The following is a 21558-nucleotide window of genomic DNA, read 5'->3' on the forward strand; positions in this document are numbered from 1 at the left end:
TATTTGAAGTTTTGTATCTGTTGAAAAAATCACTAAAAGTAGAGGAGATAAATAGTGTTCGATTTCAACAACAAAAACGCAAAATTAAGAGAAAAAATATCTAAAAAGATTCCAGAAACAATTTTGTTTTAATAAGGGAATAATTGCTGCTTTCTTGTTCAATTTTTTCTTAATAATTTCCTTCCATTGTCTGTCTCTTGATTAGTGCGTTTTTTTTTCTCTCTTTCGGTCTTTCTTTCTTTTTCCTCTTGCATTTGGTTATTGATTAAGTAAATTACTCCTGTGTTGTGAGTTTGTTTATTGATGACAAACTTCCCCATTAAGAAATCTTTCAAACAATTATTGCTTAGGATGCATCAAAATTTGCTTTTGGTGTCCTTTCCTTAAATCAACATCACATGTACCTACCATTCCAACAACGACAAGCTTTATCTCTTACATACATTGGATATGAACAATTTGAATAAAGAATGATATAAGCTATAACCAAGAACGTACACATAATAGGACTGAGATTCTTGTCATTCTTTTGGAGAGACATGAGTCACTCCTTAACATTTATTACTACTACGTACTAGTTTGACTAGGGGGGAAATCAGATACCAGGATTGGAAAAATTCAAACTACATATAGATCAGCCAGTTCCTCCAAAGAATCAGAAGTAAGGTTTCTGGGATCAGCATTTTCGAGCAACCAGAGAAGATGGTCAAAGAGCACAACCTCACACTTAACTGAAAGATGGCCTTCCCATGCATGCTTCTGCTTTGATTTCTCTATTAGAGCATTCAACAGTGGATGGCTCAAGTACTTGGATTTTATCACATATCTCCTTCTTGAGCTCCCAACTAGAATTGTCTCAAAATCTTCTTTATTATCCTGAGATTCCACATTCCAGATCAAATCTTCTCTTGTGGACTTGGACCTTAAACTACTATAAGATGAGCTTCTTCCAAGCTGCCTTGACAAGGTCTTACACTTCCTCAGTAACACACTCATCTTCTTCATCTTCTCTAATTGCTCCTTCTTGAGGAAATTAAAGAGAATGACATTAATTGAAGACTTAAATATAATACCGAGAACACGAATATTGCTAGATGGATAGGTGAATATGGTTGAAAGGTCACTGTTTTCTGGTTCTTCGGGACCTAAATTTATCAAATGACAAAGACAAGCCATCTTTGGTTCAGATGGGGTCTTCGCTGTTTGCGTATGTGTTATTCATGATCAAGATTTGATTCATTGTGTCTTGGGAGGACAGTTAAGTATGCCCTACTATAATTAAGGTGATGTTAGTTGAGAAGCAACCAGCTAGATCTTTAACAAACTTGATATGTCAAGAAGACTACAACCATAGTGATCACTTGTTGCTTAAAAGGTTGGCCCATCTCAGGGACTATCTGTATACGGTCAAAACCGAGTTTGCCCTTCGTGTGATTAATCAAGATTGGAGCATGATGGACCGAGGTTCGTCAAGTCAATATCGAGCTCGAGACCCAGAGACCGATCAATATCGAACTCGAGACCCAGAGACCGATCAATATCGAGCTCGAGACCCAGAGGCCGATCAATATCGAGCTCGAGACCCAGAGACCGACCCATACCGAGACCGGCCAAGATCGAGATCGAGCCAAGGGACAAAAGAGCCGTTATGGCCGCATTTGGGGAGAAAATCTCAGCGAAAATCAAAGAAAAGTTAATTAATTAGTCTATCATTGGATTCTCACTATGTATTTTTAATTATACCCAAAATGAGATTCCCCCACTATATTAAGAGTGGTTATCATTTGTAAGGACACATTCATTCAGACACACATTCTAATATATACAAAAAACAGAGCCAATACTATTTTTGAGTGGCTTTTGGTATTTTAGTCAAATTGTTTCTTCTATCAATCGTTCTTCACCCGATTTGGAGGTGATTAAACTTGAAGGCTTAGGCTAATTAGTTCATCTGGTTTGCATTCATTTCTTTTATAACTAATTTCAATACACATTTATGTATCTTTCCCGATTTGTACCAATTTATACCACGTATCTTTAGAACTACGTATAAATTCAACTCTATCCGTTTTTCGGGTAAACAATAGCATATTTAAACTTTCAAATTTTAGAAGTAATTACTTTTTCATGTCAATATGAAATACACAATTTTACACTTGCTCTCAGAAGTATCTTTGATTTAAGGTTAAAAACGACGAACTCTCAATTAATGGCCCTACCTATCGATAACGAAACTGGTCTTCAAGATGAGAACAACAACTTGACACCCCGGGATGAAAGGCCACTCGTCGACCCAGTTGGAACTCGAGCCACAGATCCAATTGACGTTAATTCACATGTGGCCATTGAGGCGAACCAACATTCCGACCCCGAAAAACAGCATTCATGGTGGAGCTCCATCTGCAGTTCGAAATTCCCAAAATGCTGGAGAAGACGGGATCAGCCTGCGTATGATTTTAGAAATGTTGCAAGCTCAACAGGTAGTGATAGCTCAGTTGCAGAGCCAAACCCAGACACCGAGCAGGCTCGAGCCCGGTCCACCCCAAGAAGTCACCCACAAAACGGGGCCAACAGTAGTAAGGTCAAATGAACAAGAATCGGGGACTAATCCCGAAATTATTAAAATGATCGAGGAACTGATAAAACAAATAGAGTCAGGAGAAAGGAGGATTGAAGCAAACGACAAAAAGTGAAAACTTATAACTCCAGGGTTGATCAGATCCCGGGGGCACCACCAATATTGAAGGGCTTGGATTCCAAAAAATTTGTGCAAAAGCCTTTCCCCCCCGAGCGTGGTTCCAAAACCGATCCCAAAGAAGTTCCGCATGCCCGAAATTCCTAAATATAATGGAACGACCGACCCCAACGAACATGTCACCTCTTACACATGTGCCATCAAAGGGAACAATCTAGAAGATGACGAGATCGAATCCGCATTATTAAAGAAGTTCGGTGAAACCCTGTCAAAGGGAGCAATGATATGGTATCATAATTTACCGCCCAACTCTATCGATTCTTTTGCTATGCTTGCATATTATTTCGTAAAAGAACAAGTTTTTAGGCAACTTGTCCTACTTTCTCTATAAAGATTGAAACCAGGAAGTCAAACCTTTTCAAGGTAAGGCAAAAAGATAACAAGATGCTAAGAGAGTTTGTATCTCGTTTTCAAATGGAACGATTAGATCTACCACAGGTCACAGACAATTGGGCCGTTCAAGCTTTCACCCAAGGACTGAACGAACGAAGCTCGATGGCTTCACGACGGTTGAAGCAGAACTTGATCGAGTACCCGGTTGTTACCTGGGCCGACGTACACAATCGATATCAATCGAATATTAGAGTCGAAGATGACCAGTTGGGTTCTGGATCTTTTATTAAAAGGGACACCGACCGAGGAACAAGGTCGAACATGGACTGATACCGGCCGTATAATGAAAATCGTAGGGGTAGCGAACTGGGACGTAACCTCGTACAAGGCGAAAGGAGAAGTTATCGAGGCCAAGGGTCTCGAGGACTAATGAACAAGAGTAGGTTAGATAGGCATATCGGACCTAAGGAAGCACCACGGTTATCAGAATATAACTTCAACATTGATGCATCCTCCATCGTATCGGCTATCGGTCGCATCAAAGATACTAAATGGCATCGACCTCTGCAGTTCGATCCAACCTAGAGAAATCCCAATCAAATGTGCAAGTATCGTGGCACCCATGGCCACAGAACGAAAGATTGCAGGCAGTTGAGAGAGGAGGTAGCCCGGTTATTCAATGAAGGGCACCTTCAAGAGTATTTAAGCAACCGGGCCAAGAACCATTTCAAAAACAAAGAGTTCAACAGACAAAACGAACAAGAAGAGCCACAACACATTATCCACATGATCATCGGAGGTATCAATGTCCCCCATGGGCCGGTGCTTAAATACATTAAGATGTCGATAATAAGAGAGAAGCGATCTCGAACTCAGGATTACATACCTAAAGGAACCTTGGCCTTTGGTGATGAAGACGCGGAAGGAATCATGCAGCCCCATAACGATGCACTGGTAATATCTGTACTTATGAATAAAACTCAAGTTAAACGTGTGTTAATTGATCTAGGTAGTTCGACCAACATCATTCGATCAAGGGTCGTAGAGCAACTTGGTCTATAGGACCAGGTCGTGCCCGCAACCCTAGTACTAAACGGATTCAATATGGCATGTGAAACTACTAAGGGCGAAATAATTTTGCTAGTAAACGTGGCCGAGACCATCCAGGAAACAAAGTTCCACATGATCAAGGGTGACATGAGATATAACGCCCTGTTCGGGAGGCCGTGGATCCACAACATGAGAGCAGTACCCTCGACCCTTCACCAGGTTCTAAAATTCCCAACACCAGAGGGAATCAAAATGGTCTACGGGGAGCAACCAACTGCAAAGGAAATTTCTGCCGTCGATGAAGTGATTCCGATATCATCACTATCATAGAAAAAGGGATCAGGTTCGAAGGAGAAATGGGACTCCAAATAGCAATCACAAACGTCAGCCTCGACCCAGTTAGAGAATCAAAGGACTAACGAAGATGATGATTATGGGATCCCTCATTCCTTCATGGTCCCTGATGATTCTGATGCTACCAAATCAACGGTCGAAGAACTTTAGCAAATCATGCTAATCGAACATGTGCCCGAGCGAAAGGTATACCTGGGCATGGGGTTAAATCTCGAGCTCAGGAAAAAGCTCATTCAATTTCTTATAGCTAACATGAAATGTTTCGCTTGGTCCCATCTTGACATGACAGGGATCCCACCGGAAATAACCACTCATAGACTAAGTTTGGATCCGAAATTCCATCCGGTGAAGCAAAAATGAAGGCCTCAGTCCGAGGTCAAGCATGCCTTCATCAAGGACGAGGTAACCAAACTTCTTAAAATAGGATCCATTCGAGAAGTAAAATACCCCGAATGGCTAGCAAACGTGGTGGTTATCCCTAAGAAGGTAAGCAAACTTAGAATGTGTATAGATTATAAAGACCTAAACAAGGCATGCCCTAAGGATTCTTTTCCATTGCCTAATATCGATCGTATGATCGATGCCATGGACGGCCACGAGACTCTTAGTTTTATTGATGTCTACTCTGGGTACAACCAGATACAGATGAACCCGTAGGACCAGGAAAAGACCTCGTTTATCACTAAGTACGGTACCTACTGTTATAACGTAATGCCATTTGGACTGAAAAATACTGGTGCAACTTATCAACGCCTAGTAAACCGAATGTTTGAAAAACAAATAGGAAAATCAATGGAAGTTTATATTGATGACATGTTAGTTAAGTCCCTCCGAGCAGAGGACCATTTAAAGCATTTGCAGGAAACTTTCGATATACTGAGGGAATATAATATGAAGCTTAACCCCGAAAAATGTGCATGCGGAGTTGGCTCGGGTAAGTTTCTTGGTTTCATGGTGTCCAATCGGGGAATCGAGATCAACCCCAATAAAAACAAAGCTATCGAGGATATCACGATAGTGGATAATATGAAGGTCGTGCAGAGGCTAACAGGGCGGATAGCTAACCCTAGGACGATTCATTTCGAGATCCTCAGATAGAAGCCACCGATTCTTCTCACTACTTAAGAAGAAGAGCAACTTTGCATGGACTCCGAAATGCCAACAGGCTTTGGAGGAACTAAAGCGGTATTTATCGAGCTCGTCGCTGCTTCATATCCCAAAAATGGACGAACAACTTTATATGTACTTGGCTATCTCGGAGATAGCGGTAAGTGGAGTCCTGGTTCGAGAAGAACGAGGTACGCAATTCTCTATTTATTATGTTAGTTGAACCTTATGCGAGGCCGAAACTAGATATCCACACTTAGAAAAATTATCTCTTGCTTTAATAAGCGCCTCTAGGAAACTAAAACCATATTTCCAGTGTCATCCGATATGTGTTGTAACAACTTATCCTCTTCAAAATATTTTGCACAAACCCCGAGCTTTTGGGTCGATTGGCCAAATGGGCCATAGACATTAGTGGGTACGATATTGAGTATCGACCCTGAACCGCCATCAAATCTCAAATCTTGGCGGACTTCGTGGCTGACTTTACACCGGCCTTCGTACCCGAGATCGAAAAAGAACTACTAATAAAACTGGGTACCTCTTCGGGAGTCTAGACCCTCTTTACAGACGGTGCCTCGAACGCGAAGGGGTTCGGACTAGGCATCATACCAAAATCATCCACAGGTAATGTAGTTAGACAGTCTATTAGAACTACAAAATTGACGAACAATGAGGCCGAGCATGAAGCTATGATTGCAGGTCTCGAACTAGCAAGAAGCTTGGGAGCGGAAGTCGTAGAGGCTAAGTGCGATTCCCTCCTCGTGGTAAACCAAGTCAACGGGACTTTTGAAGTCCGAGAAGATCGAATGCAGAGGTACTTGGATAAACTACACGTGACTCTACATCGATTTAAGGAATGGACCTTGCAACATGTACCCGGAGAACAAAACAGCGAGGCCGACGCCCTTGCAAATAAGTTCATCGGTCGAAGATGACGAACTCAACTCGGGGAGTGTCGTACAACTCATGAGATCGGTAATCGAAGAAGGTCACGCTAAGATAAACTCCACAAGTTTAACTTGGGATTGGAGAAACAAATACATAGAGTACTTCAAGAACGGGAAGCTTCCATCAGACCCAAAGGAATCAAGAGCTCTGCGCACAAAGGCAGCACAGTTCTCCTTGTCTGAAGACGGAACGCTATTTAGGAGGACGTTCGATGGACCATTGGTAATATGTTTGGGACATGGAGATACCGATTACCTCCTACGTGAAATTCACGAGGGCACTTGTGGAAATCATTCCGGTTCCGATTCGTTGGTCCACAAAGTAATAAGAGCAGGATATTATTGGACCGATATGGACAAGGATACAAGGGAGTTCGTTCGAAAATATGACAAATGCCAAAGGCATGCGCCCATGATTCATCAACCCGGGGAACTACTCCACTTTGTCCTATCTCCATGGCCTTTCATGAAATGGGGAATGGACATCGTTAGCCCCCCTCCCATCGGTCCCAGGTAAAGCTCAATTTATTTTGTTTATGACTGATTATTTCTCTAAATGGGTTAAAGCACAGGCTTTCGAGAAAGTCAGGGAAAAGGAAGTGACAGATTTCATTTGGGACCACATCATATGTCGATTCGGGATGCCATCCGAGATTGTATGTGATAATGGAAAACAATTCATCGGCAGCAAAGTAACTAAATTTCTCGAGGACCATAAGATCAAAAGGATCCTATCAACACCTTATCATCCCAGCGGGAACGGACAAACCGAATCAACCAACAAAACCATCATTCAAAATCTTAAGAAGAGATTGACTGATGCCGAAGGAAAATGGAGAGAAATATTACCCGAGGTCCTATGGGCATACCGCACAATATCGAAATCCAGTACCGGAGCAACACCATTCTCGTTGGTTTATGGCGCCGAAGATCTTATCCCGGTCGAGGTCAGAGAGCCTAGCATCAGGTTTCGATATGCAACACAGGAGTCAAATAACGATACCATGAATACGAGCCTAGAATTGTTAGACGAAAGACGAGAAGCCGCTCTCGTCCGATTGGCCTCCCAAAAATAGCGAATCGAAAGGTACCACAATCGAAGAACCAATTTTCGATATTTTAACATCGGGGACTTGGTGCTAAGAAAAGTCACACTCAATACCCGCAATCCAAATGAAGGAAAATTGGGTCCGAACTGGGAAGGACCGTATCAGGTTCTCGAAATCATCGGAAAAGGATCCTACAAGCTCGGTATGATAAACGACAAACAACTACTAAGCAATTGGAACGTATCGCACCTAAAACGATACTACTGCTAAGGTACGACCCTTCCATGTTCATTTGTATTTCGAAACTAACCCTTGCAGGTGTTCGAGCAGAAGCAAGGATGGATTCTTCAACGTGAAGCCTTTAGGTCTGAAAGCGCGCATTGCACTCTTTTTCCCTTAGACCGGTTTTGTCCCAAATGGGTTTTCCGGTGAGGTTTTTAATGAGGCAACCATTGATTATGCTAACTTAGAATAATTCAATAGTATTCGAGGCCTCTTTACAATCAACCACGAATACTGGGGGGCATTGCCCTCGAATATCAAGTTCGGGCAAGATCGTTACTTCATGGCAACAAGGTCTCGATAGGAAAAATTTGTAAGGGCCAAATGGTCAAACAAACCATGCCCGCATATTTTGCTTAAGCCTTGGCACAAAATATGTACACATGACCTATAAAAGAGAAATTTCTTCTTTACCGATATCTCATACCTCAGAAAGGTTCTCCTACTTTATATTCTCGATCTATTATGCAAATAGGCTTAACGGCTGACCATGACTGGAGTTCGATTAATTACCCCATAAATCGGGGACTTCCATCCAAAAAATCAACGAGATCAAATTATACATAGCCTAAGGTCTACCTTAATTCGAGTTCGAGAAATCATTCTCACTCGACTACATAGCCTAAGGGCTACCTTAATTCGAGTTCGAGAAATCATTCTCACTCGACTACAAAGCCTAAGGGCTACCTTAATTCGAGTTCGAGAAATCATTCTCACTCGACTACAAAGCCTAAGGGCTACCTTAATTCGAGTTCGAGAAATCATTCTCACTCGACTGTAAAGCCTAAGGGCTACCTTAATTCGAGTTCGAGAAATCATTCTTACTCGACTACAAATCCCAAGGGATACCTTAATTCGAGTTCGAGAAATCATTATCACTCGACTACAAAGCCTAAGGGCTACCTTAATTCGAGTTCGAGAAATCATTCTCACTCAACTACAAAGCCTAAGGGCTACCTTAATTCGAGCTTGAGAAATCATACTCACTCGACTCCAAAGCCCAAGGGCTACCTTAATTCGAGTTTGAGAAATCATTCTCAATCGACTACAAATACTATGGGGAACCTTAATTCGAGTTCGAGAAATCATTCTCACTCGACTACAAAGCCTAAGGGCTACCTTAATCCGAGTTCGAGAAATCATTCTCACTCGACTACAAAGCCTAACGTCTACCTTGATTCGAGTTCGTGAAATCATCCTTACTCGACTACAAAGCCTAAGGGCTACCTTAATTCGAGTTCGAGAAAACATTCTCACTTGACTAAAAGCCCATGGGCTACCTTAATTCGAGTTCGAGAAATCATTCTCACTCGACTATAAAGCCTAAGGGATACTTTGCTTCAAGTTTAAGCGAATCATTTTACTTGACATCTACTTATCAAGCCTAAGAGCCACCTCAGTTCGAGTTCGAACATTCACTCGGGGACTGCCTATAAGAAAATGTCAAGTGCATTACTTGCTATCGGTCCTTACTACCTCAATCTTGGGACTTCGAATAATTATTCCATTCTAAGGCACTTTTTGACCTTTGTATAAGTTAACAAAAAGGAAAAAGATTCAGAAGCCATAGAAGGGAAAATTTATATATATATCAATATATCAATTTTTTTTTACAAAAGCAAACACAGCCCGAAGGAAGTTCTTTATAAAGGCCGAAGCAGCCTCGATAGAAATAACAAAAACTACTTAAGATTCTAAATGGCTTGGTCTTCATCGGAAGTCGCGTCCTCAGGATCTTCCCCACCTTCAGATTCGCTCGAGCTATCGGAGTCTTCTTCAGGAAAGGCCAGCCTTCGAGCCATCTTTTCCTCTACCTTGGCATTTTTAATTTCGGCCTCAACATCGAAGCCCTGAGCACTGACCTCCTCGAGAGCTTCTCTCCGAGCCTGCCATTTAGCATGTTCGACCATGCTCTTGGCCTTGGCTAAATTAACCTCAACATCCATCCTAAACTGGGCCACTTTAGCATTAGCTCTTTTATTAGCCTCGGTCACCTCAGATCTGATCACTTCGAGTTCATTAGCCAAGCTTGCCTTATCGGAAGTGGCCAAATCTAACCGACTCTAAAGCTCTTTAACCCTCTCGATCTGCACCGAGGCATTTTATTTTGCAACCCGAAGTTGGGCCTCAGCCGACTCCAATTGCGCTTGAACAACCTCCTTTTTGGAGGCGAGGATATTCATATTTTCTTTGAATTTTTCCCCTTCGGCCATTAGCTCATCTACCTGCGAATTGAGCCGTCCGATCTGTTCAAGCCTCTGTCGAACCTGCAAAATCGGTTTGTCAGTAGTTATCTCCAATTCGTCTTCACTATCATGAAGAATTCGAAATACCTGCTCGGCCATCTCCTCGTGCTCATCCCGAGCCGCTGCCAAATCTGCTCGAAGTTTCTCGTTAAGAAGTTTATAGGAGTCACTCTTCTCAGTGAGGTCCCGAATCTCGGCCTCATGCTCCTCTTGAATTCGGAGGAAAGCCTCGTGATGCAACACCGAAGCCTACAATTATGAAAAAAATGTTAGAATTATCTACAACAAGTATAAAAGATACAACATAGATGTCATTGAAGTTACCCGATTCACAACATGTTGGGCCTCGTTGAAAAGGCAGGTGGGTCCTACCGCATTCATCACTACTTGATCCTCTTTGGTCACTAGGGACCGAAGATAACTAGAAATCCCCACGGGGGGGAGGGGGGAATTCGGGTATCCTCTGGGATGGAGAGCACCACCTTCCGCCTACAATCAGGATCAATACTCGGGGCCGAGAATCGGTCCAATAATTTTGGAACCGATGAAGACCCGGTAGAGCCAGACCGTGATATTTTCTTTGGTATCGATAATCCACCGAACTCGATAACCTCCTTCGAGGCAGCTGACTCGAGCCCATCCAGAAAACTGTGGATATTGATCGTCTCCCGAATGCCCTCGTAGGATCGACCTTCCATCATGTTGGACTCACGTATCATATCATCCAAAATCTGAGGGGATCCGCTAATATCAACTATCCTGAGCTCATCCCTCGAGATATCTTCTGTTGCCTGAGAAGTCCTACCCTCGGTCTCCCCTTCAACCATCTCAGCTCGAGACAAAATAGTCTCAGCTTTTTCTTGTTCCGGGATTATGGCCAGGGTTCCCTTATTCACTTCCGTCGATTCAGAAGATTGTTGTATCACAACATTAGCCCGTACATCGGCTAATTCCTCTCCTCCTTCTTCGGGATCGTACCTTAATTGGCGGATCGATTTCGGAAGCATAACACCAGGGGCCCCCTTTGGCTTGCAAGATTTCTTCGCCGGTTTTTTCTTTTCCGAGACCGGGGAACTCGGTACATCTTTTCTCTTCTTTTCTTTAACCTATTTTGGGACAGGAACCTCCTCATCACCAGATGGGGGCCTCATGGCAACGTCCTTCCCAAGTCTTACAAAGGAAAAATGGGGGTTAAGCAAGTAAAGAAGATCAAATGACAAACAAATTTAGAAAGAGACTTACCAAGAATCCGGACCTCCCATCGACCCTTTGATAATTCCACCCAAGCGCGCTCGGAGTACAGTCTCTGCAGCACCAGACCTTCAACCCATTGTTTAAGATCCAGAATCGGCTCAGGCATCCGAGCCACATTTATGACAAGAAAAAAAAATGGATCAAGAAAATGAAAGGTAGTTACAAAATTAAAACGAACGAAGGGAAATAAGTGCTCACGGTTCATATTCCATTTCTTAGGAAATGGCATGTCATCAGCAGGGATCGGGTCTGAGGTTTTGACTCGAACAAATCGGCCCATCCAACCTCGATCACGAGTCTCATCTACACTCGAGAACGGCGCTTTGGTGGCTCGGCGAGCAAGCTTGATTAACCCTCCTCGATAAAGTCGGGGACTATAAAGGCGCATGAGGTGGTCGAGGGTGAAAATACACCCCTCGATTTTGCTCGAGAAAAATCGGAGAAGAATCACTATTCTCCAAAAGAAGGATGGATCTGGCCAAGGGTCACGTCGTATCTCTTGCAAAAAGTGACGATGACAGGGTCTAAAGGACCCAACGTAAAAGGATAAGTATAAAAACTTAGGAACCCTTCCACGTGGGTAGTAATTGATTCATCAGGCGATGGGACTACCATGTGCTTATCGGCCCAGTTGCATTCTTGTTTGAATTTCTCGAGAATGTTCTCGGTGATTGTGCACTGGTACCTCGACATCGGCTCATATCGACCCGGTATCGAAGAAGGTTTTTCAACTTTAAAATCACTAACAGTTGAACACCCTACCGGAACGAATTTCTCAGGGCGAGGCTCCGCCGCATCCTCACCGCTGGCGGATCGTGATGAAGAAGCAACCTCTTTTTTGCGGAACGATTTTAAATGTTTTGGCCATCTGAATTTCTGTGAACAAAGAAGAAGGGAGATTGAAGTATTTGGTGTTTTGAGAAGAACAAGCAAAGAAACTCCAAAATCTAAAAATAGGAAACTTTGGGGAAGGTAAAAGACTATGAAGATTGGAATGAAAAAGGTTTAAAGGTAAAAGTTTGAAATAATGAAGAAATGGGCTATTTATAGATTTCACAGCGACGATTCAAAATTGGCAGTGGCCGACCATCGACTGACGCACATTTAGTGCCTTGGTAACTGGACCGATGGGACATTTGTCACATACGTCACAATCGGGCTCGTCGCAAACGGCAGTATTCTCCTAGTCGGAGGATGAAAAATCATATCGTTTCTCGCCATCTTCTTTCCGAGAAACGAGGGGACTATCTGTATACGGTCAAAATCGAGTTTGCCCTTCGTGTGATTAATCAAGATTAGATCATGATGGACCGAGGTCCGACATCATAATATCAAGCTAGAGACCCAGAGGCCGATCAATATCGAGCTCGAGACCCAGAGACCGATTAATATCGAGCTCGAGACCCAGAGGCCGATCAATATCGAGCTCGAGACCCAGTGACCGATCAATATCGAGCTCGAGACCCAGTGACCGATCAATATTGAGCTCGAGACCCAGAGACAGACCCATATCGAGATCGACCAAGATCGTGATCGAGCCAAGGGACAAAAGAGCCGTTATGGCCGCATTTGGGGAGAAAACTCGGCGAAAATCAAGTAAAAGTTAATTAATTAGTCTATCATGGGATCTCCACTATGTATTTTTAATTATACCCAAAATGGGATTCCCCCACTATATTAAGAGTGGTTATCATTTGTAAGGACACATTGATTCAGACACACATTCATTCTAATATATATAGAAAACAGAGCCAATACTATTTTTGGGTGGCTTTTGGTATTTTAGTCAAATTGTTTCTTCTATCAATCGTTCTTCACCCAATTTGGAGGTGATTAAACTTGAAGGCTTAGGCTAATTAGTTCTTCTGGTTTGCATTCATTTCTTGTATAACTAATTTCAATACACATTTATGTATCTTTCATGATTTGTACTAATTTATACCATGTATCCTTAGAACTACGTATAAATTTAACTCTATCCGTTTTTCGGGTAAACAATGGTACAGAAAGCATGATGTTTTTAGGTTTTTTTTTTGCCTTTAGTTCCCAATTTTTCTAGAGGTTGACTGACCCGTTGGAATCAATTGGGCATCATCGCAGGAGTGTACTTAGTCATAAGTAAAACCCTATTAGATAATTTTAATATTGAACCTCAGACTTATACTAGTTTTGAATTAGGAATATTGTGCTTGGCTAGTTTTCCTTTTTCGTGTGTGTGCGTATGTACGGAGTATTTTATATAGAGATGCATGTGTGTGTATGTGTGAGTCTATCTTTGTATAATATTTTTAATTCCATGTCTAGTATGGAGGGAAACTGTGAATAAGATGAACAATGATATCTATAAAGAATCAAGGATTCAAAAATATCTGCCCCCGTGGAGGATCCAAAAATATCTGCCCCGTGGATTTTGTCATAATGTTAGAAGAGCAAAAAATTAGGATTTCATTATATTGGGGGTGAGGTTGTGGTGGAGAATAACTCAATACACTATAGTTGTTCTCCACAATGTCATGTTAAGTTACCACTTACAATGAAGTACGATACAATGGTATCGTTGTTATGTAAAAAAAATGAGTGTAAGCAAATGTTCGGTGAATCGTATTCTGTTACTCCACAAGGAATTTCTTGTTATGCTGAGTTTAACATAAAAAGACGATGAAACTCTGAAAGATTTTTTGAGGACTCTGGATGAACACCGGGAACTTCTTGTGATAAAAATGTTGGAAATGCACGTCAAGGCTGAAGACGTTCACAATAATCATGAGGTTCCGCAAACTGGGGATATCCCTCAATCATCGGGTGGTTATTTTGGAGCAGTTTTAGCCGAAAAGGTTCCGGGTGAAAGAGTTTGGCATGATCTAAACTTATTTCCACAGGTGAATGAGGAGCGAGGAAATAATTTCTCCCCTAGTTCACATAATCCACAAGCCGAGTGGTAAACTTCAATTGTCCTTTGTGTTACGATGTTTATTTTTATGTATTGAATTTGTATTAACACTCATATATTCCACAAAGGGTATCGACCAAATATGAATTTTACAAGTTATGAACCAACGGCCAATTGGAATATGCCTAGTTTTGGTGTGTTGGATCATGGTGGTCCATCCGGGAGTCATCATCAACAGGATAATGTGTATCATGGGATATCAACACATTATGATTTGTAAGTGAAGTGATAAAACATAGATCAGAATCAACAAGTTACAAAGCTGAAAGAAGCGAAGGAATTTCAGATGATGGATCATAATTCTCCTATTTCGACAAGGAAACAAGATATTAGATCGCCGATCACGAAGCTTAACCATAAAGATCCTAAGTTCACTCCTGGTGGACAAGGGAGTAAATCATTTTTGCAAAAATAATCCACATCACAATAATAATTCATCTCCCGGTGGAAGTTCATCCATGTGCCCAATTATCAAGGATACACTTAGTGTTTTGTTGCAATAATTTGTTGTAATAAATGTATGTAAATGTTCAGCTTGCAAAATGTATGAAATAAAATTATGTTTCCATTGAGGTTAAATCTAATTGATATTTAGCATTAATACTTCAGTACAACAATTTAACATACACCTCAAGAAAAAAAACAATTGTCATTTGCCATTATCGTCGTTGTGTGGCACTATTTCATTGTCATTGTCTTCATCTTTTTCGTCAACATCGTGTACGCACCCTCCGGGACCGAGGGCATCGTAATCTAGGGCCCAGTTGATAAATATTTCTCGTATTTTATCGCTATCATCAATAAGACAACTGCTTGATTTCTATAACAATATGGGACTCCTACGGGCAACGTCTGTGATAGAACTTAGGTAGTCCTCCCACTCGACAACTGTTAGGAAAACAGGATAATCATTGTCTCTATGCATTTTTTTATTTTCTAACAAATACCAGTACTGATCCTCCATTCCACCCAGGTAGTTAAGATCATCCATTGCACGATGAACAACTAGTGCCTTTTCCATCTCTAGAATCTCCTTCATCAAATGCTGAATCACTTATGATTCATCTTTGTGTATGTTTGTTTGGAAGGTTGCAGACGATGCTTGTGGCCCAACAAGCCCATGCCAGCGACATAGTACTTCATAATCACATCGTTTTGAGTAAAGGGGAACCCATTGTAGTTTTTCGCCCCAAATTCGCATGCCTTCAGGCTTTGTAGAATGCGCTTCGCCCTCAATAATGTGCTCTGCAACTTTGAGATCAGTATGTATATTGATAGGCTTATTTTCCAAGGGACGCAGAACACCATACCACTTGACATCAACCAAATCAATATAGCAACCTAGCATATGTTTTTCAAGGTAGGGATCGATAGTGTTAAGACGTGTTTCATGGGGATCTGTTGAACAACCTTCACCTTTTTGCCTCTTATTGAACCACTTATTAAATGTTAGTGGCATTTTTGAAATGGATGTTGTAATGTTTCTTCAAATGGTCTTTGAATACAAATCTCTTGGTTCAGTTTAAAAAGTTGTCTTATACCCTAAAAAATCATAGTGCGCCACCAATATGCGTTATGTGTATTGTCTTGTCGACCTGAAAAAGTTGTCATTCTGGAAAAGCTGTCTTGTACCCTAAAGAATCATTATCACGCGAAACATAGCGCGCCACCAATATGCGTTATGTGTATTGTCTTATCGACCTGAAAAAGTTATCATTCTGGAAAAGCTGTCTTATACCCTAAAGAATCATTATCACGCGAAACATAGCGCGCCACCAATATGCGTTATGTGTATTAGCTGCCTATAAAAGCCTAGCGCATTTTAGTTATTATTTGCGTTTAATAGAAAAACTTTTCATTTTTCTAGCATTACGAAATGTCTGGATGTAATGACGTACCAATGTGTTATTGTGGCATTTACGACGATCGTGTCCTATTTGGGAACATATGCCACATTTACGCGCATAAATGGTATCACCAACATCCATTTGGTTCCGTATACGCGTTTGTTTTTGGACTTGTCATTGACTCACATAATCCTTGTTACACACCATTTTAAATGGTTTCGACGGCCAATAATACTCAGCACCCACTGGCTGCAATAGTCCACTATAGGTTTTGAAGTATGCAGCAACACTATATTCTTTATCAACCTACCTCGTTGCCGCGAAACCTGTATGTTGAAAGCACTTCATGTCAAATGAGCACGGCATGTGATAGATGGACTATTTTCCGCAGGAGCATAACCTTCTGGCTTCATTGACGGTGTATGTATTATTCCCCCGGTTGTGATGAATAGCAGTGCGAACTTCAAAAATATTTCTCTCGTTGCAATACTGCAAATATGAATGCCACTGTGCTCGCTTCCTGTATTTCTCAAATCTTTTCATTGGTATTGGCATAAATTCAACACCCATTTCCATCAATGATGATGCACCTCTAGATCTTTCAATAAACCTCTCTGCAATCTACTTGAATGACATCCGCACCATGGCAGTGACAAGCAATCCACGTGCAGACTTCAATAACCCGTTGAAAGACTGACACATTTGTAGTTAGAATTCCCCATCTTCTGCCACCATCCGCATGCAAAGTCCATTTGTCAAGCTCATGTCGCATCAACCAACTATAGGCTCCTTAGTTTTCCTACCTGATCAATTCCATTTGCCTCCTGAATTTACACTCTTGGTGATCTGTTGCAGCCATCCACATTAAATCGTGCAAGTTCTTGTTCGGATAAGCCCTCTGAAAGTTGGTCTTCAGGTGCCTCACATAGTAATGATGGTAGGCATACGGTTCCTGCCATGCACGCAAATTCTGTACATAACTTAAAATATCGCCATGCCGATTAGATATTAGACAAATACCTGAACGTTGTCTGACAACGTGCTCCTTCAAGTGGTTCAAAATAAATGTCCATATCTCTTGGCTTTCATTGGCACAAATAGCAAATGCTAGGCGAAAAATACTTCCATTAGTATCTACTGCAACGGCGATCAACAACTTAATATCATACTTTCCATAGACATGAGTGTCGTCTATGGATATTACCGACCGACAATGCACAAAACCATCAATGACTAGTTTAAATGCCCAGAACACATATCTAAATATGTGTTCTTGTATTCCCGGACTCCGCTCAAGCTTCCATTCAACAACAGTCCCGGGGTTAAAGTGTTGCAATGCGGCCATGCACCTGGGTAGAGAGGCAAAGGACTTATCCCAGTTACCATAAAAAATTTCAAACGCACATTTGCGCCTGAGAAATGCCTTTTTTGGTAATGGTACATCTATATACCTGGTGGACAGATGTTATAAACTCTTTTATCTTGTACCTTATGGACGCTTCAATGTGTGGAATTAAGACAAGAGAAATCAAGTCAACATTCGAGTTAAAATGATTCCCACTGAATGTGTCCATTTCACAATTGTGGGTGCCAATGTATTTACCCACAACCCACATATTTGTTTTCAACTTTCAAATGTGCGATTTTGAAGCCACGTTGGTCAAATTGCAATCTGGGGCACAGACGATGGATCTGTCAACAACTTGTAAGTTATTATTTTGGGAAAAAATGTTTGTTAATATTTTTTATATAACATACTAATTAATAGTGTTCTGTTATAATCCCTATTGTTAGAACGAAAATCAATGTGGATTTCAAGAATGGTATGATGAACCCATTAACCACTTATACTACAAATCATGTTTGCACTATGTTTGGAATATGACAAGGTGAATACGAACTCCAGATCTTTAAACTACAACAACAACTTGCGGCAGTGAAGGAGAAACTAAAAGAGACAGAAGAAGAAAAAATAGGTTGGAAGAGAAATTTAAGTGGTTGAAGCACAGAATAATGGGCGATAGTGACTAAACAAACACATAGACGTGTTGAGTGTAGTATTTTATCTTTATGTTTTATGTGTCATGTATTATCATTAATTGTACCGAATTTAAATTATGTTAAGTTGTCATTTTTTTTGTGTTGTAGTATTAAATTAATAAATAACCCGAGAAATAAAAACACATGCACAAATTATGTAAAACATAAATAATGTTGCTATTATATATTTAATGTCATATATACAAATAATAATAAATGTAAATGTGTCCCACAACCTGTATGCTTTAAAGCATTGGCTGGCCTGAGGCGCATTCCATCCCGCCCGACTACGCTATCTGGATTATCCTTATCATGTCACCTCTTTATCGGAGGATGCGCTGCAGCATGATCGTCGGTGAGGCTGGCAGACTCGGTAGAAGCGGTCGTCGGTCTAGCAGTAACCTACAGAATAATAAGATATTTTAGTATATGAAATATAAATTACTAACGTACGTGTTAGCTAAAAAACATTTAATGGTCATACCATGGTCTCGGCGAGCTCCTGAATAAAATCATCCGTCTCCGGCATGTCAGTATCGCACAAAGTGTCCTCCATGATGGGCGATGATGATGTCCTTAAATAAAATAAAAATGCTTTAGATACTGATGACTAATCAATGAGATAAAAACAAATAGAAATAATAGTAATACAAACAAACATGTGCCTGAGTAGCGACACACTGCTTTGTCACAACATCGGAGTGCACTGAGTAGATGAAGTATGTGAAACATCCTCAACAGTCCCTGATGATGAGTCGTAACTCAGTCGTCGCCCACTATGCACCTCTCGTATCGGACGATCCTCAGCAACCGTCGATGGCCCTGGTCGATCAGGAAAATATTGATCCCCCTCCTGTTGCGTAATGGTCGTGCCCCCGATCAATAATGGAGTTGACGCAGTCAACTGCGAAGTCCCTGCGACAGCTGCAGGCTGAATGACGGCATATCATGAGGAGCATAGTGTGGCTCGGGGTGGTCACCCAGTTGATCATCTCTAATATCCTACATGGGTGCCTCAACACCCCCTTACGGGGGACCCCGTCCTCGCCGACCACCACGACCACGTGGGACACCCCTTCCTCTCTAGTAGGGCTGTTCAAAACCAAACCGAAATCATTAACCGAACCAAACCGATAGCTTATTGGCTTATTGGTATCGGATTATCGCGGTAATAGATGGGGAACGGATTGAGATTTTATAATTAACGGTTTAACGGTTTGGGGGGCGGATTACTCAATTTTCTTATCGGATAAACCGTTAACCCGTTAAGATTTTTTATATTTACACGTTTACCCCTATGTATATAAAGTACTATTAAAACCCTAAATGGCTAAATTCCTAATTTCTATTTTTTAATTCTCAATTGTCTGCAACCAACAGAGGCAGAGAAGTCGTCAGTCTCGTCTCTCTCTTGAACTGAAAACTGGAAAGTCGAAAAATCAAAATCTCAATGATTAATATGTGTATGACTGTATTAGTAGTCTTGATGGTATTAAAAATTTGGTTAATACGTGTATGACAGTGTGAGTAGTCTTGAAGACTTTTCAATTAAAAAAATACCATTTGGTTAGATCTTAGATGGTATTAAAAAATTGGTATTGATTTGAAACTGTTTGGTATTGATTGAATGATTGTTCAAAAAATTTCTATTTGGTTTAGCTGATAAGCCATCCGATAACCGCTCGATAATTGTTAATCTGATACCAATACGCCCGTTGTCTTATTGGATGGCCAGCAGATTACTACATTTATAATCCGATAACCGTTAAGCCAAACCGTTAAGCATAATTATCCGCCGGAGGCGATGGATGCGGAGATTATAGATGCGGAGAAGCACACGGAGATGTTTCCGGACGCCGTGATGGTCGCCTAGCCGATGAGTAGATGAAACTATCTTCAACGAGTGGTCCAGCATTCAATGCGGGTCGAAGCATCTGGTTGCCGGGTTGTGTCTCCCGTCGCCACCACTTTATCATAGCCGTGATCAATGCCTAGTCGAACTGCAACCGGCTGATCTTTGTGATCCTGTATAAACCTGTATCCTGAAAGCGTCTAACTATACGAGGATGGAGTGGGTGGGCCCTAATGAAATCCCACAAATCGTCTATACGTCTGGCGCGGAATTTTTGGGACAAACACTGCCCATCCCATATGTATGAAAACCTATGGTCGGCCTGTAACAATAGTAGCTCTAGCGATGCAGGTCCGGGATGCACAGGTGGAACCTCCATGACAATGACTGTAAATTGAATAATATTAAATAAAGTATTTTTCTTTTTAATTTCTTAATATCTTTAAAATATATTGCAATATCTTTAATATTAAAATTTATTCAATATTTTTACTATATTGTTACTTAGATTGATACATTTTCTATATTATAATTTTATATGTTAATTTATTATTTTATATGTTGGTTTATCATTTTATATGTTACTTTATTATTTTATATGTTAGTTTACTATTTTATATGTTAGTTTATTATTTTATATGTTTGTTTTCTTATTCACTTATTTTTGGGTATAATAGAATTAAATAATTAATTTTCATAACTATACATGCTTTAATTATTAAATATTCATATAAAAATACTTAGTTTGACAAATATTATTGTTTTTTAATGTTATTTTCTTACGTTTGTTGACTAGAATTCGAGAGAGTTTGTATTTGAACAATCATCTTTTTTCAGATATTTTTGGGGCTAACAGATAATTAAATAATTAATTTCAATAACTACAAAGATACTACGCAAAAGGGCACTATATTTTACTGCACTAAAGGGCACTACATTACAATTACGGGTACTACATTAAAATTACGGGCACAACATAATACTACAGGGAACTAAACAACATTAAAGTCACATATTAATATATGTACAACAATAACATCTAAATAAGATTAATTTTTCCTAAAATAACAATTTATAAATTTTACTAATCTTTTAGCACATAATTAATCTAATCCGGATAAAAAATAACAAATTGATTTAATAACAAAACAATCACGAAAATACATATACCACAGTAAAAAAAAAAACCTAATTATCATTTTTTTATAACAACTAAAAACATTAATTATTCATAAACTAACAATTTCTCTATGTTACTAATTTTTTTAGCACCCTAATAATATAATCCGGATAAAAAATAATAAATTAATTAAATTACAAAATAATCACGAAATAACATAGAACACAGTAAAAAATAACTAATAGGCATTTTTATACATGAGTTTTAACAAAAAAATAAGTCAGAATACCTTGATTTTAATTTTTTTGAAAGTTGAATATTTGATGATTTGAAGCCGAAATGAGCAATCCACTACGCGATAACGCCTTA

The 21558-nt window shown here is 40.3% G+C and overlaps 1 protein-coding gene across 1 annotated transcript; it reads right to left on the reverse strand.

Moving 5' to 3' along the window:
• Positions 1-410: 410 nt before the first annotated feature.
• On the reverse strand, positions 411-1352 carry LOC107820890 (uncharacterized). The gene has a single exon (XM_016647244.2). The coding sequence runs from the start codon at positions 1174-1176 to the stop codon at positions 619-621; it is 558 nt and encodes a 185-aa protein (XP_016502730.1). The 5' UTR covers positions 1177-1352; the 3' UTR covers positions 411-618.
• Between the last annotated feature and the right edge of the window lie 20206 nt (positions 1353-21558).

The sequence above is a fragment of the Nicotiana tabacum genome, chromosome 9, assembly GCF_000715075.1.
Source record: "Nicotiana tabacum cultivar K326 chromosome 9, ASM71507v2, whole genome shotgun sequence".
NCBI lineage: Eukaryota > Viridiplantae > Streptophyta > Magnoliopsida > Solanales > Solanaceae > Nicotiana > Nicotiana tabacum.

Coding starts and splice junctions, on each gene's coding strand:
- LOC107820890 (XM_016647244.2), bottom strand. CDS start 1,176: ATGGCTTGTCTTTGTCATTTGATAAATTTAGGTCCCGAAGAACCAGAA.